At 43.2% G+C, this 25,798-nt stretch overlaps 1 protein-coding gene across 1 annotated transcript; it reads left to right on the forward strand.

Moving 5' to 3' along the window:
* Nucleotides 1-351: 351 nt before the first annotated feature.
* Nucleotides 352-24,677, forward strand: T265_15296 (hypothetical protein; the record flags this gene model as incomplete). The annotated part of the gene is made up of 21 exons (XM_009177453.1): nucleotides 352-1,054; nucleotides 1,754-2,042; nucleotides 2,659-2,759; nucleotides 3,099-3,289; nucleotides 3,334-3,439; nucleotides 5,035-5,121; nucleotides 7,416-7,493; nucleotides 8,911-8,965; nucleotides 9,969-10,057; nucleotides 10,753-10,856; nucleotides 11,719-11,832; nucleotides 11,967-12,051; nucleotides 12,302-12,454; nucleotides 13,861-13,939; nucleotides 14,951-15,017; nucleotides 16,968-17,081; nucleotides 19,032-19,179; nucleotides 20,440-20,643; nucleotides 21,647-21,784; nucleotides 22,735-22,877; nucleotides 24,402-24,677. Coding segments are annotated over 21 exons (3,294 nt in total), but the record flags the coding sequence as incomplete, so codon positions are not given.
* Nucleotides 24,678-25,798: the final 1,121 nt, after the last annotated feature.

Consider the following 25,798-nt stretch of genomic DNA (forward strand, 5'->3'; position numbering starts at 1 on the left):
AAACTGTTTCCGTATCCTCGTGCTGATAAAGTTATTCGTTCCACCCCTACTTCCAAATAAAGCTGACCTTCAAAGAAGGGAAACTCATTTTGCTACCCTTAAATTAGGTATTTGAGGAAGTGGTCCTGTACATGGATAGCCTTCTAGTATGCACCTTACATTGAGAAACAACATGTGTTCCCCACCATTGAAAGTTATAGGTTTTTCGCAAAAAAATGACGTCTTTTTTTTCAGGTCCCAGGTGAATTTTCATCCAGCATTTCTCAGAACGTTGTAATTCACGTGTAGGCGGCCAGCTTCATGGAAAATATGCCTTGAAATATTGTCGCTCACTTTCTCGCTCGTTTTTAGAGTCATACGACAAAAATTGGGAAAGCCAATGCTATTCACACAACGTTTGCCCTTCAAAATCGTTCCAAGTCTAGTTACAGCGGGCAAGTTTTGTCGAGGCGAGTCGAGTTTGGTTTTCGTGACTCCGAGTGGTAAAGTGAGTTACTTCAGTGTAATTCAATATCGTGCTGTTCAGCTGGTCATCCACTGGGGCTCTATCGATGGGAACCCATCAGGGGATGGTGAAAATTGTCAAGTCTTAACCGTTTTGCCAAACTTGTGTTCATTGACCACCGGCAGATTTGATTTTCAAGCTGATCATGACCTTTTACTTTACGGATCCAAGAGCGGTGTGGTGGCATTTGACCCGCAACAAAATGTAGAAGTGTTCTATAATGAGGTACGCTCATGGGGCTTGTCTGCTTACACCTTGATTACGTTTCAGTATCGTGATGGAGCCAACTGCATTGGAGTGTTTCCAAATTTGACCTCAAAAGACGAATCTCTTCTAGTTGTTGGAGGCAACTGTTCCCTTGTGGCGTTCAACCGTCTGGGTGCTGAAGTGCTGTGGACAGTCACTGGTGATGTGGTTTCCTCTTTAGCCTCCATCGACGCCGAATTGTCCGTGGAAGAAGCATCACGCGATTTGGTTGTGGGCTCAGAGAACTTTTGCATTAGAATAATTCACAAAGATGCAGTTCAGGACGAGATAACTGAAACCGACGTGAGTTGATTGACAGGGGTGCTAAAATTGAGGAATGCATACAAATTAAGCAGCTTGTTGAAGCGTGTTCGCTGTAAATCGTTTCCCTGTGAATGGGTCTTTCGTTTGATTTTGCGTGTGACTCTTGGGTCGATTCTCTCTGTTTACGGTCGCAACACTGGGTGGTACTTGAAACTAGGAATGGTGTGAGCTCTAAAGTGAGATGAACAGTTGAATATCTTGTGAAAGATCATGTAAACTAAGGAGAAACCGAATGATAACCGACAAGAGACACAGATGGTTGCACAGAGACAGCCAAAAACCTTTTACATACAGACTAACTTAACTTGCGACACAGTTGTAGTCTCTAGCTTATCCGCCGCCAACTTCAGTATTGCTGGATTAAAATCGTACGGAGCAAGAAGCCCAACAAAGGACTAAATGCAATGGGTCTGAAGAGAGTTCACGTTTAATCACGATCTAATGAAATCTATAGGATCACTCCAGAGTGCTGGCTTGTTCTCCGGTAGGTTACTCCAGACTGTTCAACTACGGATATGATATCTAATGTACTCGTTCTAGAACACCGACCAAAGCGGCTCGCTATTACGACTCATTGGTGCTCAGTTGAGTTAAAATGAGAGCTACAAGTTGATGGGGCGATAAATATCATCGGATGAGACAGGAGAGAATTATAAAAGCCATCACCAGCAAACTCAGCTGATCTGGTCAATGTCATCTTCCTGGATGGGGACCTCGAGACGGGCCATGGAAATGGTTAGAGACATTGTCAGACATGGCCCAGCCGCTCTCTCAATGGCGCTGATGCATCCAAGCTATTGCCTTCAATGCACAGCCTTCTTTCCAATCCTTCTCCCTAACAGTCCACCTACGGTGCTGTATTTACGCAATAATTTATCAGTTCCCGCCTCCAATGCACAGCTACCTATCCCACCTCCCCGAATCATCGGTGAACGAAACCGTGGCAGCTACAACCACTGTACGACAAGTACGCAGTTATTACAGCTGATGATGATGATGTTTCCATGAAGTAGAAACTGTGGATTTCTGTTCTATGTTCTCGACCCATCCTGGGTGTGGTAATGGCAGTTTTAACCGCTCAGATGTCTAGGTGTAGTCAACAGAACCTGACATTAGAAAATTATCTTTCAGCCGCAACACCCTTTCGGTGTCTGCCACACGAAGAAAATGCCAGTAATCAGATAAGACAGATTTCGTAAGCCTAGACAGTAGCAGTCGAGAGGCATTTAGTTCAGGGCTTCATAGAGGTCTATAAATGAAAGCGGTCAGAACGCACAGTAGATGTTACCTTTGGATGATCCTAGGATCTTATTGAGATTAGTGTTCTTTCTGTGGCATTTCACTGCAAACTTTGTGGCTCTCTTTTGCCAGTAGTTTAATTGTTCTTACCGAGTGAGTTGACTGCTGTTGAGAGAACCTTGAGCTATGTCGTCAGCTTACACATGGAACTGACGATACTCCGTCAAAATTTACAATAGTCTTGAGATTTGAAAAACGCTTCTATCGACGCAGGTAGATTATGTGCCCTAATCTTCGTGAAAACCCCTTTCTGTAAACTGTCCCTCATTTCTTTTCGTAGGTAGTAACTAACCTGACTTCCCTTGGACAAGGGTACTTCGGTTATGGTCTGCGCAATGGCACCGTTGGTGTGTATAATCGGGCAGTCCGAGTTTGGCGCATCAAGGTGAGAACATATGGTTCCAAGCCGAAACACGAACAGTCCATATATTATATTACCCTTGTTATCATTCAAAGATTTTGGAATTGAGGTACACACATATTTCGTTTTGTTGACTGGAATGAGTTCACACTGTTTTTAAAACTCTTGGTACGGATAACGAATGGGTGCTCTCTCATGGAAGTCAGCTAGCTGACCAGCTTTTAAATGAAGGGCCATCTACCAAGTACAATCGTACTAGATGCGCCAGTTTCATTCACCAAAGATAAGTTGAACGATGGCTAAAGAGGAGTGTGGTGGCTCAACCAATTTGTTATTGTTTGTTTGCCAACCTACGACACCTAGGGTGACGACGTGATGTCAGTTTATCTATCAAGGCCAGAGTCTACACTGCAGCAGTGCGATCCATACTGCCTTATGGTTCAGAGACGTAGCCTCTACCCACTGAAAATATACAGAAAACGTCAATGTTTGATCATCGGTGTCTTCGAGGTATTACGCGGGCCTGGTAGGAACATCGGATCAGCAATTCTTAGGTACGCCAGATGGCCCTAGGAAGAAGGAACTCTCCACTTCATAGGTTACGCCTGTTAGAAAATGCACTTCTCGTGCCAGAGCTCCTTACACCATGCTTTGTGCTGAGTGGAAGTGACTGTGAGGTGGACAGCATGTGGCCAGGCAAAGGAGTATGAAAACACTAACCAGTCAACTTAATCAGATAGACAACTGCCGCCTCCTTGAATCGGGACTCTTGGACTCAATTCATCGATGGTTAATAACACTGACATAAATGGTCCGATCGCGCGGTCATTGGAGCGTAGCTACTCAAATCCTGAACTAACTGAACATGATATCGTCTTGGCCGCATCCCACGTTACAAAGGTCGAAACTGCAAAGTCTGGAACCGATGAGCCCATGGTACACGGTTTATGGCCGATAAATTGATTGATTGATTGCTCGGATGGTAGGAAGTTGCTACTTTGCAAAAGAGGGGTAGTTTTCCCGGTAGGCATATTCACTTACAATTTGAAAAGCAATATATGGTCTTTCTTCTCTCATCGCGGCTCATCATTACTCCATACAGTTCGGTTTGGATCAAGAACCAATTATTCTACTGTCATACGATTTCAAATGCTACCGACCAAGTCACCATCGATTGAAAAACGATGCTCATGAATATGAGCATTTGTTTTAACTTCCTTGTTGTTAGACAGATAGCAAACAGGATGAACACAGTTCATAAAAACGACGGTGCGATTCTGAATATCGATTGAAAATGCAAACCGAATGAGTAACAGCTATTGACTCGATTTGAACGGCCATTTGCTTTTGATCCCAAAGATAAAAATGGGGGAAGCATTTGATCTTTGATCTTATTCTTATACGTTTTACAATGACTGAGTGCCATTGACATTCTAAAGCAGCCTTTCTAGAAGAAATTTTATTTTCCAAAATGTGCTTTAGTCTGAAAGCAAAAGGAAGCTCTTCACAAGCCTTATTCGAGGTTTACTGTAATTCAGATAACGGCCGTTCTTGATGCACATGCAACTGTCTGATATGTTCGATTTGAGTTTGGTGTGATTTTTAGTCCAGCCGGTTTTTGACCGCCTTACACAACCTTTGCACCACTGGGGCATAGTTAGGTGGATTTCGTTAAGTCATCATAGATCCTCGTGGTGGTCACGACTACTGACGAGAAATACGCTTCAAGCTTTATCGGATATTTGTACTTGAGTTATGGTCCAATCCTAAGTGTTTATTAAGACGAGTTCTGTCTTCCTAATTGGGACCCACTGGACGGGTGTACAGAGGTCAAGCACTTGCACTCATGAGCCCTAGGGAATTGGAACAATTCTGTGGGTCTTGTTCCTAGGTCTCTATCCCACATATGCTGCAGAACAGGAGGGCACTATAATGATAAGTTATAAGGTCACCTAGCTATTGAGGCACGCCAGTCCCAAATAATTCGTTTTCGAACAGGCGAAATTAAAACTTTGCCAATCGAAATAAGGTTTACGAGATTGTTTAACTGAGACGACTTCTTACACAGTGAAAAATAGTTATATATCCTCAAAAACCCTTACCTTGTCCGTAACTTATTGCTGTTTATACTGCCAAACGAAATACCCCAAGATGGCATTCCACTCACACAAATTCTCAAGAAAAATCGACTGTCTCTGCCAAAACGAAATACCCCAAGATGTCATTCCACTCACACAAATTCTCAAGAAAAACTGCTCCTGCATTTGCTGGTTGACCTTTTCCCTTTTCTTACCCAAAGTGTAAAAGTAAACCGGTCTCCCTGGTTGCCTACGATATTAATCAAGATGGCTGTTTGGAACTGATTTGCGGCTGGGCCAATGGAAAGGTGAGTAGTTAGATCTGCAGATACCGTATGAACATTCCAGAGGCTGCTTTGCCTTGTTAATATTGGTTTATTTTCGGTCATCCGCAATTTTGGCAAACAAATTGACGACCCCCATTAATGAAGACGGCATTTGAACATTTCAGGAACCAGTGATAAGTTCACCAATAGCTTCCACTATCAACTGAAGAGGAATAGGTCGATGATCGTTTGACATTCTTCGAGGGCGTTCTGTCAGGTTTTGGTATATCTGGGTGAAAGTACAGTGTATACTAGTCGACTGTTTAGGTCCGCTGATTCCCTCCTTGAATTTGCTCAGATCTGTAAGTTTTCAAACTACTTGTCTCAACTAATGTAGGATTCGATTGTTCGAGTTGTTTGATGTGCATGCTTTGGTGGAAATAAACGTACAGATGAAGTGTAAACATTCAAACGACTCTCACGCAATTCACTTTCCCTAAAAATATGGGGAATTTTCGAACTTGTGGTTGGTTCACTTTCTGTCGGCGTTCTTAATTTTCAGTACCTTGTCGCGGTGCATCATGTTGGTGGGATTCACAAAGTCAATAAATAAGCCATATCATAAGCTATGTGGGTGTCACTTGATCAATACAGTTTACATCGGCCCGAAGGAACAACGCAACAATACTCTCAGTACCATCATTCGCTGCATCCAAAAGGACAACTATGATAGACGCAAAACTTGAAAGGAGCATTTTGTGTTTTTAAAGCACTGCTTGGTAGAAGACTGTGTATGGTAATGAGCAGAACAGTTTTGCATCCTGAACTCCTGCTGAGTTGCTTGAATGGGGAATGATCATTGCCCATTGTTGAGACGCAACTCAAGATGACCACTATAGCAGCACTGCTTTAGCTATTTGACTAAACAACGAAGGTCTCTCCGGTTTCCAAGTGTTTCAACGTACATCGTTCCACTTTGGAACACCTGTGGAACATCAAGGCTTGTCGTTTTTCCTAATGCCAGTGGCATTTCTTCCGCTAGATGGGTCTCGAGCACAAGTCAGTATCACTCATTTCGTCGCCGGAATTAAGAAAAATCGTAATTAACTTCTATCATTTTATGGAGAATTTGATCACGCAAAATACATCCGTCGAAGTTGGTCCTATGTGGTTGGATGATTAAATAAGTTAAGCATGCGATTGCTGTCGTCGGGCTTGGTGGGTCAAAAAATCGTCGTTTTTCGTTCAGAAAGTGGTGTAAAAGTTAGATGGGTGTAAATGTATAGTCACAGTACTGCTGAGGCAGCTAATTTACACCTGCTGGACGGCGAGCACTGTCCTTCCTAAGACAGTCTTCGCAGAAAATAAGATCTACGTCCAATTCGGGGGTATGGTTTATTGGAGATCGATTTTTTTGAGATATTATTCTGTCGTCCCGAGTTTCTTTTAAGGTAGTTCGTAGAATCTATTTAGGTAAAAACTATGAACTTATCCACTTGTGTAATGTGAGGGTGCTTGATGGGTATTCGCACAGCCTAAAAACCAAGTGTAAGCCTTGCACGAATCTTTTTCTAGCCCTTATTATTGGGTAGCCTAGATTGAAAGTTGGTCCAACGGCCTCAATACTCTACAGCAATTACTCGCAAAAATGATATTTGAATTTGTGCGTAAGGTCGCAATTTCATTGGACCGTGCTAATAATAACCAATAAACATAAGCTGAAAAGGATAGTTATCACACGGCGTTATGCTCTGATTGGGATAATTTCATGCAGTAATGTGGTATTCTTGATGATCCGGACCGCTCAGCACAACCGACTTTACCGCTTACCGCGAAATAGAGTGGAAGAACATAGAAATCTCGATGGTCTCATCGTTTTGCAACTTCAACGTATTCAGACAAAGGTGCAAGAGTCACGTTCAGTTATTTTACGAGCTTTGAAAGGAAGTACTTGAATAATGGGATGGTAACATGCCCAGAGAAAGCGAAGAATATGGCTTATACATTTCGGAATGCTCCTCGAAGGAGGCAAAACATTACTAATAGAAAATTTTGTCTTGTAGACCGAGGTCTGCACTTGGATTAAGAAGGCCTGCTCACCCTACTGAAAAAACTAGACTACTGCTGAGCCATCAAGTAGTAGGTTGGATAAACAAAATCTTAGCTTACTGCAAGCTAACTATACATTCGCTAATGCATTTTTTCCCAAAGTGCATCTAATATTGTACTAAGCGGTACAGAACGGGTGAAAAGGAGGAACGAATATTTCATTATGAATCTACTTTTTGTTGCCAACTCAGTCTATACCATACCCCCTGTTTGCAAACTTTCACAAGGTGGATGCACGTCTCCGAGCGACCGGCGTTGTGGTATTCAAGACACAGCTGGAGTCACCTATTGCAGGCTTGGTTGTCGTGAGTTCCTCCGTGATCATTAATGGTCCAGGGTGATAAGTGATCACCTTTCGTTTCATTTACCTTAAAGTTGAAGTGTTTGAATGAGAGGTTCAATGATCCATTTCATATATAACGTACTAGTCCAAACATGTGGATTAGCTAAAACACACGGAATGGAAGCATCAGCCTACTGGTGAAACCTCACTCATTAATATTTGATATTAGCTTAGTACCTGCTGCTGCTTCGCTATCAATGTCAGCTGACCAAGTTTGAATAGTGCTCATGCGCACACGCCAACCGTACTCGTCATGTGATTAGCCCATGTTTTAACAGGTCTGACCGACCGAACGAACCGATCACTCGAGTAGGGAAACATAGACCAGTTCGTGTAACTGGTGAACTATGGAGGAGGTCGGTTATCATCATCATCATCATCATCATTGTCAATTGTGGTAACCGCGTACTCGTCGTACAGTGGTTGTAGCTGCCACAGTTTCGTTCACCGATGATTGGGGGGGGGGTAGGTAGCTGCGCATTTCAGACGGTAGATGATAAATTTGTGCATAAATCCAGCACTGTCAATGAACTTTCAATTGGGGGATAGGGAAGGGAGCTATGCATTGAAGACGATAGCTTGGATACATGAGCCTCATTGAGGGCACAACTGGACGATGTCTGACAATGTCTCTAACCATTGATGTGCACCGTCTCGGGGCCTTTATCCAGGAAGACGGCAATGACCAGCGCAGCTGACTTTGCTGGTAAGGCTTTCACACTTCGCTGCACACACACTTCGCTGTTGTGAAGCCAGAATCACACTTTATCACGAGTTCCCGAAAAAAGTCCAGAGAAAAAGAGATGTTGCCCTTAATGCACCATCTAAACCGCTTGTGGCTTGTAAACCTAAGAAACATCGAGTTACTGTCGGCTGATGCCAACAATTTGGGGTTGACAGAAATCGCTGAATGATTGTTAGGCGACGATTTGCTCTCATATAGTAGGACCTACAGCTTTTCCAGAGGATAGATAGATATCCAGAGGTGTGGATAGAGGTAGTGTAAGAAAGCCGCACTGACGTAAAAGAAAGTACTTCAGCTGAAACAGCTGGGTATGGTAAGCGGTTATATAACGGTCCACCTGACCAACCGTTGTAAGCAGAAATCAACCGGAAATGCGACTCAAACAAGTGGTGAGCAGAACCAATAAAAATGATAAGCACATGGCTCACAGGACATTTGGAATGCCACTACAATCCCTTCTGTACGCGTAGGCTAGTGATTCACCACCTTTGACAGCAGCAACATCAGCAATAGGAATATCGTCTGGACTGTTACCTCCGGTGAAGAAGTTCCGCCACATAACAGCCCTCTTATACAGTCCTTCTTTCTTCTGTGCTTCCTTCTATCTACTGACCCTAATTTTCCTCTATTCAAGGCTGACTACGCGAACTACTCCAACATTATTCTGGTATGTTCAGTAGACGGGGAAGGTAAGCCAACTTCTTAGTATTCCTTATAGTTGTCCGTCATATTTAAACCATTCCTTTAAGGTACTGTTTACTTAATAGTAACTACTCATAAGTTTGCTGAAAACTCTTCGATGGCCCACGACCGGGATTCGGCCTTCCCATAGTTCTTAGACGCAATTTCCGAGTTTCCGTCAACCCTATGTTCTACTGGAACCATGGTTGAACTGAGTCTCATAAATACACTCATTTGCATAGCAGTTTGGTTGCGCACTTTCTCCACGTACTTTACACAGAAGGCTTTTCCCAGGAGCTGGTAATTAGATCTATAAGGCTTAATAGAGACTGCGGAACGTAACGTGGAGATTTCTCATTGAATTACCAAGTTTGATTCGAGCATCAATGGCTAAATTGCAAACTAAATCCATTGCGCACGTTTTTTACAAATAGTTGGTGTTTGATCACGTGGTTTTTCGCGTTTTCACTAGCTGTCGGCCGTTTCATCACCAATCCATGAGGCCTCACCACGGCATGGTAACTAGGTATTTGACCTCTCTGTGCTAACGGTTGTGTGGTTTTTAAAGTGCGCAATTTAGTCTCACGATTTTCCGTTTTTTCTGGAACTTCTCCAGGATGTTCAGTTACCAATCAGTTCTGCTTAATCTATAAAGGCAGAAGCATTCACTGAGGTTAAAGAGTTCCGAACAAGCCTATTGAATCGAGTTGGACAGAGGCTCGAGTAGTCCGATGACAAATATGGCGGAATAGCGCTGGGGTGGGATGTTTTCGTCTCTCGTTTGACAAGATGAAAGTGCTCCTCTCCTGGTCCCCGTATGTCTATGCTCTCCACTCACCGCTTCAATGATAGATGTATGATACCGTGTACAAAAACACAACCTCCAGTGCCTATGGGGGTCAGCATTATTCGTGGTCCACTTTGTAGATTACTTTAACCCATGTATTCGGTTTATATAATCATAGTGCCTTTTGCTTTGTATAGTGAACTAAAATATACTATTTCTTACAGTCCAAGGTTATGACCAGTGTGCATCAGAACCAGGGGTTGATTCGGCCGCCACAGAAGAACTTTTACGTGAGCTGAACTTACGAAAGCAGGTGAGGAATTCCGATTTTCACATGATCCGTTTTATTCAGCAAGGTTTCTAATCGATTACACGGACTAATTAGGGGTCACTTCCATGCTAAAGCGGCGAGACCATGCAAACGCTCAACATTTGTAGCAATAAATGGATGAACCAATTAGGATATGTACTAAGAGTTACGTCGGATTGGAAAGTATGAACGGGGATGTGGACAGAGTAGACAAGACTTACCAGTCATCAAAGCAGCAAAACAACTAGACGGAGATTCGCCACTGTGCAAACCATTTGAGTGAATGATAACATTGTCACCATTATCAGATGTAAGAACCGCGTAGTTGTCGTACACTTTTGTTCACCGATAATTTGGGAAGGTGAGGTAGGTAGCTCCGCGTTGGAGACTGGCGCTGACAAATTGGTGCGTAAATACAGCACTATAGGTGTATTTTTAAGTGGGGGGTGGGAAGGGAGTTATGCACTGAAGACAATAGCTTGGATGCACGAGCTCCATTGAGAGCGCGACTGAGCCATTGATGTGTCCATCCAGAGAGGACGATCGATCCTCCTGGACTAATAATCCGTTGAAATAACCAGTCCTTTGACTGAAGTTCACCTTTGGTTGCCTGAGCTTGTTCAAGAATTAGCAAATCATTGTATTTAATGCCATACGGACCAGATTTACACCAGATAAATCTTCCTGTGTATTTTCAGCAAGCATTACTACAGTTGCACCAACAAACTGAAGGTAGTCGGATGGAGCACACTGGTTCATTGGATGTGTTGGATGATGGGCCATGTAAAGTACAAGTACGTCGGTATGTGTTCACTGATATTCCACTTAAAAATCCATCAGAAGACCATGATTCGTTTCGCGTTTCTTAGGCGGTTACGGATGCCTTGCTCGTTGGATTCTGATTACTCGTTTTTCTTAACTGTCTCATCAAGTTGACACTGACATAGCACTTTTTAGTTAAACGGATTAATGTATCTGTATCCCCTTTTCACCCTTCTTGTCATGGGTGGTAAATTAGGAGGAAGGCCTTCGTCGACATGCCAATGGAAGCAAGATCAGTAGCGCGATCGAGGTGTTTGGTGCGCAGAATCTCAGTACACACCATTTATAGTCAGTCAGCAAGCGGATGCAAAATCAGTAGCGCGATCGAGGTGTTTGGTGCGCAGAATCTCAGTACACACCATTTATAGTCATAGCCGTCCAAATAAACGCCGACATATTCGGTTCAATAGTATGGAATACAATCCAGATAAGTGTCTTAAGGTCGATCAGAAGGACATTGAGGCTGTTGTTCATCCGTTCAATCAGTCAAGTCAAATGGAATAAGCACATTCAAGAAAGACCATCATGTCGATCTGTCTCGTAACTGACAGGATGAGTTGCTCGTTGTCGGATAATTTCAACCAAATGTCAGTTGCGTTTCACACTTAGGTGCTTGCTGTCGCATAAACCAACTTGAGCTGGTTAACGCTTATTGTAGAAGGGTTTGGTAAACAATCGGTAGTTTTTAAGTAGGAAATGTTTCGCTTTTGACACAAAGCTGCTTCTGACTAAGTTGGCTATGTCACCTCACGTCAGATTATAAAAGCATAGCTGGAAACTAAATAAGCCGCCTAGAAACGCGGATGAATATCAGGCGTTACTGAAAGATTTGAAAATCTCAGGACATGCACTGGGCACAAAATAGATTTAGAAATTGTTGAGGTTTTGAGACTAGGAGTAAAGTCACGTCACAGAGACCGTCAGCCGGGGCGATATAAATCACCAAGTATCCCAGTGTTAGCAGCATAGAAGGCGTGGAACTGGCGAACGGTTTTGGATCAGTCGAGCTGACACTTGTTGGTGTGCGGTCATCAGAAGGAAGAGTAGTCATCACCTGAAGCCCACTTGACCTCAACCCCCTCATACCAAGCTGTCGGATCACTCACGACCCCACAAAGACCAGAAAAAATCAACCAGTTGCAACCGAGGTGAATCATCAACTGAAGAACCCTGAAGTGGAAGATTAATGAACCAAACCCGATCAGAATTAATTTGAGTCCCCTCCCAATCCACCAAAGCAAGANGCCCCCCACCCCCCCCCACCCCGCAACTAGATTGTCGCAGCCCTCACAACCCAAAAAGATCAACGAACTCTACCAGTGCCACCAGTGACACACCAGTGAATCATCAGTTGAAGCACCCTGAAGTCGAAGATTAAGGAACCAAAACTGATCAGAACCATATTCCTAATGCACTACTCTCAAGGTTGCTGAAAATTCGTCGACAGCCCACTATCGGTTTCGCCCTTCTTGGGGCTCATCGGGTAGGCGCAGTCCCCACGTTTCCGCCAACTTCATGTTCTACTTGAAACCGAATCTCACGAAATTAGCGAAATATACTCATTTGCGAACAAATTTCGTTTTAGCGAGCACGTTCATTTGCCTGGGATAATCACAAAAGGGAGATTCAGCCGGGTTCGAGACGCATAGATACACCGTTACGTTGTTAGAAGAACAACTTTCAGCAAGCCCATTTTTACTCGCTGGAAAAGTGTGTTGACTAGATAAATAAACTTACAGAAAGAAACAGTACCCAATGTCTGTGAGGGGAACCACTTTTTTCGCTCGACAGAGCACATTTCTACCGAAGCTGCTTAGAGCTTCCGGGCATCCCACTGCTTCCTAAACTGCCCTTTCTGAAGTGAAGTTACTGTTTTCGGTGACCATTGAATGCCCTAGTTGAGTGCATGAGGTTGATGAAAACTCACTGACTTACACTGATGAGCCGTCCTTTCCCCAAAAAACTGAAGCATACGGCGGACTGTGGACGCGTATTCAGTGACCCCATTAGTAGTGCGTTCTACCGATCTAATGTACTACGACATCTTCAATATTGCGCCAGCCGAAATGTGAATCCGCTGCTGTCCGGTGCATTTGTTTGAAGGATATCATAAATGAGAGACTCAGTTGTGTCTCTCTCCTTAAAATTATTGTGTTCTCTAAATTAGACGTATTTTGTCAAATATTTTAACTCTCTCAAACCTATCTATCATCGACAGACCTTGAAGTCACAAAGAAACCCGATGCGCACAACAAGTCCGCCCTAAGAGTAATGAAATTTATCTGACTATTGAACCCCATTGTTGCAGAGATTTAGGACACAAGGTCCAGAAAGGAAGGTTATAAATTACTAAGGATGCCCACGCGGAACCTTGATTCGCCCGATCCAGAGTATCGAAACCATAGATGGCTTAGAAAGATTGCGGTGCCCTTTACAACAACCCACCGCATGCACAGAACATACTTTGCTTGTCTTCGTCCGTGAAGTCAACAAGATATTCAGTGATCGAGTGACTGAGTCAGTCAGTCAGCTAGTCAATCAGTCAATCATTCATTCATTCATTCATGCATTCATCCATTCAATCATTCAGTCAGTCAGTTAATCAATCAGATAAGCGGTCAGTACGTGAGCAAGTAAATGAGCAAGAGAGTAAACAGTTGGGCAACTTAATGAGAATTAAGGGTCAGGCCTGGGTCTTCCAAACACAAGGCTGCGAATTTTCACACCGGACTACACAAGCCAATACAACCTCTTCATCGAATTTGGAATTTCTTGCCTCCGGGCTCCGTCTAGAAAAGTTACTCATCACTGGTGAATTCACTGGTGTATCTTAGGAGTCGGTCCTGTTTAAGCTTGTTTGACAAGACCAAGACTAACCTTATGTTGAGGGAATGGTAAGAAGTAAATACTCAGTATAAGGAGGAATTTGCCGTTTACTTCGAATTTGCAACATCTGAGCAAGGTCACCTTTATCGCACCGACAGGCGGATACCTCACTGCAGGTCTACATGGATCATGATGCAGAAGAAAGATGTGTTCAGCTCTATGTGAAGTCTAACAATGGTAAGCCTGGTCCATTCACCGTTTCCACTGCTACTGAAATAGGCATTGACGGTCAATATTATTGTTTCATAGGAGCGATTTGTTGAATTTTTCTTGGTTTTGACTAATAGTGATCAGACTAACCAAAACGCCTTTGCAATCAAAATTCTTGGGGATTTGATAATTGTTCTGTCATCTCCCAAAGCAGCACAAAAACTCTGTTGATGGTATTTGGCTCGAAGGACGCAGGACGTCTTGTGTGCGAATGATTTCTCATGGGTTTCCTGTTTAGTCAGACGATTTAAGGGACCTGCGCAAGCTGACCTAATTTGTGGTAAATGGAGCTGATACCAAACTGTCAAGTTTGGAGAACAACAAGTCTGGAGGAACCCATCAGATGCCTTCAATGAAACCGCCAAGTGCACCAAAAGTCAACTGCCAATCTATCCAACCAATCGCAGAAACCACCGGTAAATACAAAGGAAGTGTATTCGCCGCTTCAAAGAAATGTTTCTGCCTTTGAAAGAATCGAATCTGTGAGGATGCAATTAAGCATCACTTAAGCTTGGATCAGGTGATATACGCCCAGTACCTTCCCACAGAACGTCGATCGTCGACTTGACGACTTCACCGTGAGCGTAAGGCTCCTTCTTGTCCGTTGAACAGCGGATCCAAATCACTTCTCGGTCAGCCGTTTAACATATTTTGATCCTGTAATCACTAAGCGTGATTGTCCCAGTTACGACTTGGGTGACGCAATTATTTGATCCATCTCTATTAATCTTAGTTAGGCTTCTACCCACACCCGAGTTCTCGGTAATACTTGACAGTTTGCCGACGTGAAGTGAATCCGAAACCACCCTCATAAGCCATCTAAAATAGTCATCGCATGCTCCATTCTAAGAAGACACATTTCGTCTAGCACTCGAAATTAAACAACACGATCTTTAGCTGTCATTAATACTGTTGTTGGTGTTTTGCCCAGATATTCTCACAATTTTATCCGTGCATTTGCTTTCTCAACATTTCCAGAGACTCCTCTACGATGTCTACTACTGTTTGGTGAAGGATTGTTTCCGGAATGTGAGAGTCGCATCATGTGAGTGACCTTTTTCTTCTGTAACTGACAACAGTAATTATTCGAAGTGCGGTCTAATCACCGGAAATAATTAGTTTGTTCACGTTCAACCCAAATCCCGATCGCATTGTTACTCCGGGGAGTGGTTTCATCTCAATCAACGAATGGAATTGGGTAATAAGCATTCCGATCATTTAGGGACTTCCAGGCCTACCGCTTGGGAGTTTAAAGACGGTAGAGTTGCTCACAGCCATTCAGCCATGTCATCCAAGGTGAGATAATATAAAAAAACTCAAATTGCACGAAAACACCATAAATGAGAGATTCACTCGGGTTTCGGGTGAGTCTCTCGAGGAATCAAATTTGTCTGCAAATAAGTAAGTTTCGCTATTTTCGTGCAAGTTGGTTTCAAGTAGGACATAAACTTGATAGAAACTCGGGGGCTGCGCCCACCTGATGAACTCCAAGGAGGACAAAATCGGTCGTGGGCTGTCGAAGACTTTCCGGCAAGCTAGCGTCTATATGTTGTTTTCGTTAGGAGAATTTCGACAGTGAGAAAATGAACAGAAGAGTCCCACAACTCAGGAATGGAAGTAAATTTCAAATAGAAGACGAATCGAAACGCATACACATACATATCTGCCAAGTGGGGGGGGGGGGCTGGAAAGAGGACTTACTCCTAACACGACGGCATGGTTTGAATACCAAACTATATAATGTATTTGAGGGTGGGCATCTCGTTTTTCAGTCCGTCCATACTTTCTTTTCTCATGGGTCAGATGCAATTCATCTTGCAAGATGTGCTTTTAACATGGTTTCGTGCAGCTCCAACCCACGAACAAAGTGAAAAACTAACGCGCTTTGACATGCTCGTTCCTCTTTGAGAGTGACCTTCATTCTCTGCTGCACATTTTGAAGTCCATCATTCTTGGATTTACTCCACCTACACATCGCGGTGCACTGGTCATTAGACGGTAATCACGACTACAGATTAACTGAGCACTGGCGGACTTCCACAATTTCTAAAAGTAGTTTAAAGCGTGGAAAGACGGGCAGAATCGGTTTCGCCGGGTTTAAGGCCAATCCCACGCGCGATCTTAATGCGCAGCTCGATGGAAGCTCATGCCATCTTAAAGTAACTGGTTGTGTAACGAGCAGTCATCGTTTGTACAAATAAGGATCTGTCGATAGTCCATGGCGATAAATTTTCCTTGTTTAATGACAGCACTAGAAAACTTGTTATGCAGAAAATAAATAAGGGCCGGATTCAAGTTTAAAAGCGTAGTTAAATTATGACTTGGTTACTTGTTTTTCGGTTTCTGAATCGGCCCAGTTAGCTGTGCCACCCGTTCAGTTGACGATTCAAACGAGACACGAGGGATGAAATACTAACGAGATTCCCAAGCCTAGACAGGAGAGTTTGAAAGGCTACTGAAGGGTTCGGAACGGAGACCTTTTAATTGCTGAACCCTGACTTCATAAAAAATGGACCTGGAGGAAAGTTCGATCTTTACTGGCTTCGTGCGTCTAGCTTGCGCCTCTATTCGACGGTTCGCCCCCTCCCGGTCGGTTCATACTCTTGGGCAAGTCTTGGGCAGTTAAAATTACCGCAGAAGCAGTCCATGGGCTTTTTCTGAATATTGTCGTCATTATTATCAATATCGCAAGGGTTATGTTGTTCTACTTACTGTAACTTACTGAATTCACTTGACTGCCATTTATAGGCGAATTCGGTGGCCTAATTTAGCACAGATTAATATTGGATGGGTGCACTGGTCTGAATTTCAGTGTATTCAATGAATTCTTATCCTCTTGGGGAATGTAAATAGTTGTCTTCTATGCCGAGACCTCCGCACTTCAGTGAAATTATTTTGGGAGGCTGCAACTTGGTGTTATTCTGCTTGGCATTTTGTAAGTCAAGCAAAATTTAACTGACCATGCGTGTCACGGTTTCCATTTTCTCTTCTTTAGTTACCCTCGAGAAAGTGCTACTTTCCCCTCCGGTTACGTGGTGCAATTGAGGCCTCCAAGAAACCTGCCGGTTGATTTATTCGTTAAAGCTTACGCCATTCCTGCGGTGCGAAGGTATCCCATGCACTGTTTGTAGTTTCGACGATTTCTTTTCGTTTCTGAATTTCTGGATTATGTTTCCTTACCCACTTTCTCACTGGCACACTGGCTGACGTTCAACTTAAGATTCCACCGGTACCCTTAATTCCCGTATAAACTACGCGAGTACCCATCTGCAGTGTTTCTCTGTACAACGACCACCCAGTTACTCACATCTGATGATCAGTTTGTTTTCAATCCATGTAGATTGATTTTGTTTTGCATTGCCCACAAAATATAAAATTTTACAGATTTGACAATTTAAATTTTACTTTAATTTAAGTCCACAGCGACTAAATGTTTGCCTAACAGTGTACGTGTACACTTGGCGAAAAACGTATGGATACGATACACAATTTCAGCAGCGACCAGATTCAACCGGCTTTGATCAGAGGTCATTGCGTAGAATAAGGAGACCAAATTTAAGGTTAGATTTAACTTTGAGTCAAACGTTCCGCATACGTAAACCTGGCTTTTGATAACCCACTTGCTCATCTATGGAGCCTCTGAGGTTGACCCGGGTTTTACAGTCCCCTGTTAAACTTCCAACAGTCCTCTCATCGTGCTATGTGCCACGTACCGTCAGATTTATTTTTACTGTATAAAGTACATTTGGTTCCGAAGAGGTGTTACTAATGTGTAATCTACGTTCTTTTGCAGCATTCTGAACAGATACTGTTGTGGACACCATACTACGCTGGTGTATTGAGTGAGACGCTCCTCATTCTGTCACGAAGAGACTGGACTTTACCGTTCTGTGACGGTTTGCGCACTTCAGTGATCCATCGAGCTATACTGGGGTGTGTGCCCCTGACATTCACAGGGTCTCTCATACCAGGTTGTTCAAAGTTTAGAGGTCTGACGAACACAGTCTCCTATCCCTTCAGGTTGGGCGTTGGATCATGTGTCGAATTGTTCCGCAGAAATGGTATTGCATTTGCACTTCCCGCCAAAGGCTTTGGTTGAGGACCCTAATTGTCCTCCTGTCTAGGTGTGGGCGCGCTGGCAGTATCCCAGCCCTCATACAACCATGACATTCACAACGATGCTCCTCGTTTATCATATTCCTATGACACATTAATGGGTCTTACAATTGAAGATGCATGCAATCCGTGTCGCTTAACTAACACCGTGACTCATTACAGACTCTCGAAAAGCTGGTGAGAGGATCACATGATCACCACATGATCACTTAGCCTGATCTCTGAGACATGAGTTCCGATGATGAATGGGGAACAGCTGACAACAAGGTGTGATCGATCTGGTGACCTGATAGTGCTGCCATGCATGACCTTTGTTATTATCGTTCGCAAGCCGGGTGATTTCAGGGAAACCGCCTTGAAATCGGGAATGCGCAAATTCCATCACTGTGGTCTTCATATGCTTTCAGATTCAGTTAATGTGATTTGCTTCGTGGTGCACCGACGCATACTACTGATGAAACGCTCGAGTAGTATCCGGTAAGGTTGTTTAGACTGCCATATGTGTTTCTAAGGGAAGGCTAGCTTGGAAATTACTTATTTTTTTGCGGACTTTATTCATTGTGTTTTGGAAATAAACCTCTGAAGGCTCTTTGAGGATGGCGATCTTTTCTTTTATTGCAAATGAGATTTCTAATTTCGTGTCTGATAGTTTTTAACTTCTTGGTTCCGCTGTCCGCACTCCAAGACGCTTCCTCTTTCAATAGTACTTGGCACACCGAATAACTCAGACTTGGTATATTGGACTGTCTTGACTGAGGGTACTGGCGTGTACCCTATGGCTAGTAACCTGTAACCACGTTGCACTCCATGTCACCCCTGGTGGTACCTATGTTTTTGCATTTGTTCATCGAAACAAACACTGGCGACGTCTCCCTTTTCATATATAAGTCACGTGAGTTTTTTCTGTCTACCATCCGTTGATGTTTTTTTTGTTTTTTTACAGTACGGAACAGTCTTTGTTTCATGTCCTCGGTGCTACTGTTCTCCTACCGCGGTTTTCCATGTATCGATTGATAAACGAAGATGAAGCAGTCGAACTTTCAAAACCAGTCGGTGGAGTGCAGTTTTTTCTCAGTGATCGACCGCAGCGTGTAAGTTTTGTATGGACATTTCTTCTGCACCTGGGAAAGTTTGGTTTAACACCGCTGTCCAAATAAATGAGGCCTTGAGAAAGCTAAAACTGAAAGTGATTCGTTGTGGTTCCTGATGCGTTCCGGGTTAAGTTTTACGGTTATCCCAACCGGTGAAATAACATTTTTGAGTCCCCGTGCTATTCATTTTCAACAAGATGGTTCGTGTTGAAGTTTTCCCAACAGTCGGTTATTTCGCTGAGCTGAGCAATTCGATGGTGAACGTTACATCACATATCGAAAAGATATCATCAATGCGTTGTTAGAGAGTGTAGTGGTGGGTAGTGATTTGTAGTGTTTGGTGGTTGTGCCAACGCACTTGTGATGTTACCTCGACTGGCACTAAAAAGTTTGAAAACAAATTACTCAGCTCAGCGAACAAACCAACGACCATATACGCTACCTGAACGACCAGCATTTTTCTCTATAGATATACAGGTTCCCTGGTCGGCAATGATACCAAGTTCAATATTTTCGAAGCACTTATTGCTTAAAATGTTCGAACAAGTCGGTAAGATCCTCGGATGAGTCCTGATCAACTGGCATCGTACCACTGAACTCAATTGTGCGCACTGTCGAAATCGCCTCATGGATGACTTCAAAAATTGTGTGTTTATAGTCGAAAACGTCCTGGGTTTTTACTAGAACTGGCCCCAAAATTAAAAGTACACCGTCACTATTGCTGACTAATGAAAGTAGATTACTTTCACTGGCCTATGTTAAGTATGCAAGTCGTGAGAAACTCTCCTTACAACTACTTGAGTACTCAAAGACGTTACATAACTGCCAGAACCTCATACTTATTGAATCATCTAACACCTAGGCTTAGCATTTTCTGGGATAATGTCGATGAAAAAGTTCGATAAGGTCGAGTATTCCGTTTTTGATATTTTGAATGGGCAGCTGCGTTCGTCCGCACTAGGTCACATGACCAAATGCGACTGTATTTGACTGCCGTCGACTCTAGTTGAATGTAATAACTCCACTTCATTGCCAGAGTTGAACCGTGGAACATATTCACACGATATCAACTCGCCTGCTTCAAAACAACCTCAAGCGGGAGCCGTGAAATTTACTAGGGATTCACACATTAATATTGACGATATTTTGGTTCGGACGCCGATGAAGAAAAGGTATGGTGGCATAGTTGTTAAAACTTGTTTTTTTGCTGATCTCATGGAAAAGTAGAACCAGATACTTCCTTGCTTTGCTCACCAACAGCTCATCGGATGGATTCAAGGAAATTTCATTGTCAATGAAGAACCACGCATCAACAAAGGCGGTAACCTGATCGTATGCTTCCAGGCCTTGCGACAATTCGATGACCCTGTTCCACAGAATGGAGTTGACGGAGAAGGGATTCTGTCCAATCTGAGTGCCAAATCAAGTCCTACCATATGGATCAGAATGTCCGCTAAAGGAGAGGTGATTACTTTTAAATATGTGCCTACTTGATCTGTGTACTGAGATTAAAGAGTGGGTGATCGACGTGAGCTTCAAATTTCCAAGGTCCAGTGAATCGGGATACGGTGTGGGATTCTTTGATTTTCCCACAATTTTGGCGGTCTGAAATATTTTCCCTATTTCTGACTCTGGTTGATGCCGTTTATGAGTGAATAAAAATCAACTGCTTGTTATTGTGCTGGACAAAAGCACAAAAATTCCACTCTGTTTGCATGAAATAAACTACTTAGTTTACAGCCCTCAGGTTCGTCATTTGTTGAAACACTTGCTATCTGCATGGATTTTATGTGACTGTTCGGTGAACACTACTCTCCGTCATCTGACTTATCGATTTTACAGCACAGACGGTCCCTCACGTTACTGATCCTTCTCACAGAAGGTCGCGCACCAGAAAGAAGTGTGCTCATACACCACGCCTGACGAATTCGGACCACCTAAGCATTGCATGTGTTCTCATCAGTATCAGGTTATTAACAATCAGAAAACAGAATGTTTGAGGTCCACAAAATACGGAACGGTCGCGCAGCTACAAGATAACAGATCAGTTCATTTCTCTCTGTCTTTCTGTTTCAGTCAGCATTTTGACAGTCACTGTTCAACTCGGTACTAGTGCTCTCATATCCCCTGTTGGCCTCCTACCTGTTTCAGTACTGAAGCCGCATAGGTGTACTTCTGAAACCGTATATTTTGTGTTCTTGTATGCTGTAAACGATGCAGCATTCCGATAAGACTTACAACACGAATCGGAGAGGTCAAGTCATGGATTCACTTTTACGTTAAACTACAAGTCTTAGTGGTGAATTTTGTCTGTTTCTCTTCGAATCCGCTGTTGTTAGATAGCTCCAAAAGCGTTTTGTTTTTGGATCCATTCCACTGACCATGGAAACACAGAGAAATACTCACAGAATAATTTGTGACTACTGTTGTATTAAGCCTAATCTGCCTTGCTTCCTTATATCTCTAGGTTACTATGCAGCTGGACGACATTGAAACAGCTTCGGACATGATTCAGTCTATCGCAAAACAGTTCAACCTTACCAACTTGTCCAGCACCTGTAACTTCCCGATGGCTTTTGCTCAGTTATCGCATGCTATCCAGGCGGTAAGTAACCAACAGGAAGCACTGATTCGGCTCAATGACTATGTTAGTATAAAAACGGAGGCCCGTAAAATTCAAATAGGGTTAGGCCGATGCTGATTCTTCATAGGTGAGTTGTAACAAGGAATAGCGAGCCAATTCTCCCAGCGAGTTCACCAGCTGCTCTAGTCAGAATTGTCAAACTTGAACGACGGAAGCTTGTGCCTGCCCACCGGCCACCTACTGCAGTCACGCCATTAAACTAAAACTTATTATAATTTCTAATTTTCGTCCAATCCACACTTGGTTTCTGCAATTTCTCCGGCCATCCGCTACATGTTGACATTGGCCTGCTGTCAACTACCTTCGGATTCACAAAGACTATGAAAGTATATTCATCATCATCATCATCCTCATCATCATCATCATCATCATCATCATCATCATCATCATCATCATCATCATCATCATCATCATCATCATCATCATCATCCACAGCTGTAATAACCGCGTACTAGTCATACGGTGGTTGTAGCTACCACAGTTTCGTTCACTGATGATTTGGGGGGGGGGTTGGGTAGCTGCGCATTGCAGGCGGAAGATAATAAATTGGTGCATAAGTCCAGCACTGTCAGTAGGCTGTCAAGTGGGGGTGTTGGAAAGGAACATTGATGGCAATAGCTTGGATGCGCGAGCGCCATTGAGGGCGCGACTGGGCCATGTCTGACAATGTCTCTTTCACTTTTTGTTTGACTCCATGCCCTTAACCTGCTTCACCTGAATGGTGAACTGCGTACGACGAGGTATTTGTTTAGTTTTTTCCGTGTGAACTGAACTCAGCCAGATGCGAAAATTGTTTCATCTCCTACACCGAGGACTTTGCAGGTTTATTGATGTGCCCTAAGTTGGAAGCTGAATGAAAAGCTGAAAAGAAAGCTGTCACTGGTTTCCTCAGCTTTGAGTTTACCTGTCAGTTCTACAAAGCTTGTTCTTTATTGTTCCAGGCAGAAGCTCATAGTGCAACACGTGAACAGATTGTTGCTGATTTGGCCGAGAAGATGGAACAGTTGAAAGTGACTCTGGTGAAGGCCGAAGGTCACCGGTTGACGTGTAACTGGTGAGTCTGTTATAGGTGCTACTGGCTGCAAAGCCATGGTATGTTACGATGCAAAAAGCGACTGGCTGGAAGCAAATTTTTGGCTTCCTGGCTTTCGGTAACTCACACATGCGGGAGAAACTCCTGTCGTACAGTCACCCAAGCTTTTTCTGGATGTTGGAGTTTAGCCCCAAGAATATAGTAGGCAAGTAGGGTAATTTTTTAAGCAGTTTGTTTTATGAAACCATGCTCATGCGATTTGAAAATGTAGACAAAGGCTATTACATTTGCTACTGGTCGATGTCTATCAGACGAAGGTTGTGCAACAAAAGGAGGCGCTAAAGAATGATCACCAACATTCACATGCTTTCAAACGAAAAGTACGCAAGTTCGGCCTGTGAATGACTTGTCAATGATTAGTAGACGACGCGAATAAACAGACTGATGATTAGATAAGTTCACTGCATCGGAGTAGATCCTATTCCACTGTGTGCCGACTCACAAAGGGCCAGTTTTTTTTGTCACCGCGCTTGGTTGACCTACCCTGTGACACTGATACTGACAGCAAGAGCGCCACTGACATCAATTAGCCGTCATTTATTGCAACGTCTCCAGCCAAGCACAGATAGGGTCACGGGGACCCATACCTGATAGGAGTGGTGCTGCACGTACCAAAATATGCCCGCAAAATCTAGAGATCTGTAATCCAAGCTCAGGATTTCATTGTAATAGAGGCGGAAAATCAATAGAGAACCAAGATCAGTTCATCCAAAATCCTGCAACAGCTCGCTTCTTCTGGTCTGAAATAGCGTATCTTCCCAGACATCTTGTGTTCAGGCACCCTTACGATGATAGAACATAATATGTTTCAGATCAGAATCCAAGTGAATTGCTAGATGTGTGACAGGTGGGGGAATGATTAAGTTACCCGAAACGCGAGACACTTGTATCGGCAACCACACACTATATCACAACGTATCCCCTGACCGCGTTAGCAGTCGAATGAGCAGTAAACTCAGTATGGCATCAGGGCAAAGAAACATGCTGGTTGAAATGTCTAGGAATGTAAGCTTTTGTCCCGTCGTCGGGATGGTCCAATATTGCCCTCTGTTTGCATGAAGCTCTCTTTGGGGTGGTTGGCAAACCAAACAGAACATTTATTTAGGTAAATATAACGTTTGGCTCGGCTTTTCCGGTGTCAGAAATCAAGCAAGGCGGTTTGCCTTCAGTCGGACATTAATTTAACTCCTAAAGATGTAGGGTTAACTCCCCTCTGTATTCTGCCCGACACCCAACGACAAAGTATCACTCCAATACGATACAAACAGTTGTAATTGGCTACAGTTATAAACGTTTTGCTATCGATGTACTACTGATAAATTCTGATACATCTTTGATGAACCCGAACAAGGATGCGCGTAACGCCCCCTTCTGAATCGCGACACTCTTACTAGAGTGAGCCAGTGTATCCATTAATCCTGTACATGAGTACATGACAAGTTATTTACTAAAAATGAAATCTGCAACATTTTTCTTCACCCTCAGGGCCTCTGCAAAAGAGATGTACACCGAACTGCTTCATGCCAACCGCCAGCTATTGGCTAGTTTCAATTCAAGGTCAAGCGAATATCAGCTGTTGACGGATTACCAGAAACGCATCAATCAACTGATTGAGCAAGCTAGTTCGCTAAGAGGTAGGTGTTGTACTTTTGCCAAACATGTTTGTAAATACGGGATGAATGGACTTTATCAACGTGGACACAGAAAGAATAACATCTTGGTTGGAAGTGACCCAGAGTTGTCTATACGTGTAAACTCCCAAGTTCGTAGTTCGAAACGCAGTCACATAATGACTGCAAATTTTTCAACTGACAGAAAACCAAGCGTCAATGGAACATATACGCTTTTGGCAGATTCACGTATTCAATGGTTCATGCACTTATTATCTTGCTTGACCGAGATAAGTATTCAAAGTTCAAGCGAACTTCAAACATGCCCCTGCCTATAAACTACCCTGCTTCCACGACGTAACTTGACTATGATCTCTGGCTGTTACCAGCCTAGTAAACGCTTCAAGCTGGAGATACTTACTCAACCGTTGTCTGCCAAACCAATGCGAGTGGAGAATTCTAGTTATGTGTACAAGTTGAGATGCTGCCTCGGAATCAAAAGCTCTTGGGCAAAACCAATACTTTGTTGTTGTTCCTACTGTAGAATAGCTTAGATTTTTCGATACGATACAATCAGTCTGCTTAGAATTCTTCGAGGGACCTTGGGTTTACAATCGGTAATACATCAACCAACACCAATATTGATGGATTTACCTGTGTCTCACGTTGATGCCATCTTCTCTGATAACTTAAAATCTATCTTTACGATTGCTGAGATCGTTTATGGGGACGAGCATGGACAAAAACACTGCCTGTTTGTCCTCTAAAGTACATCTGAAGAACCGATAAGTAGCTGCCTAGAAGGATTTCATGGCATGTTTCAGAGAATTTGATATGAAAAAGCTCTGTAACTCTCATCTGGCTTGATTTCAATGGACTTAAATTAGCATGAGGCATTTCAAAAAGTTTTTCAGTAAGACTTCTTAATTCTTGATTTTATACCGCATTTCTCATCCCCCTTTTGGTCGCAAACTAGTTGGAAAGTACAAAACACATGTCGTTTCTTTGTGCCGAGAAGCACTGCAGAAGCAAAGCGTGGAAAAACTGCTCAAGATTATTCGCACTGGACGAGAATGATCACAACTCCGGGTTTCAGTTCAATTCTCCCCCGTCGAATGCTTTTTATTCCTCCGCATTTCCAATTGTACAGATTTTATTGTACCCGCATATCTCATTCGTCAATTATGGAGGTCCTTTTTGAATGACTCGTTCCCTCAATCCAAGGAACTACATTTGTGCTGCCACCCACCATATTTGTAACGGTGTTGTGAT

This window comes from Opisthorchis viverrini (genome assembly GCF_000715545.1).
Source record: "Opisthorchis viverrini unplaced genomic scaffold opera_v5_424, whole genome shotgun sequence".
Classification (NCBI taxonomy): Eukaryota; Metazoa; Platyhelminthes; class Trematoda; order Opisthorchiida; family Opisthorchiidae; genus Opisthorchis; species Opisthorchis viverrini.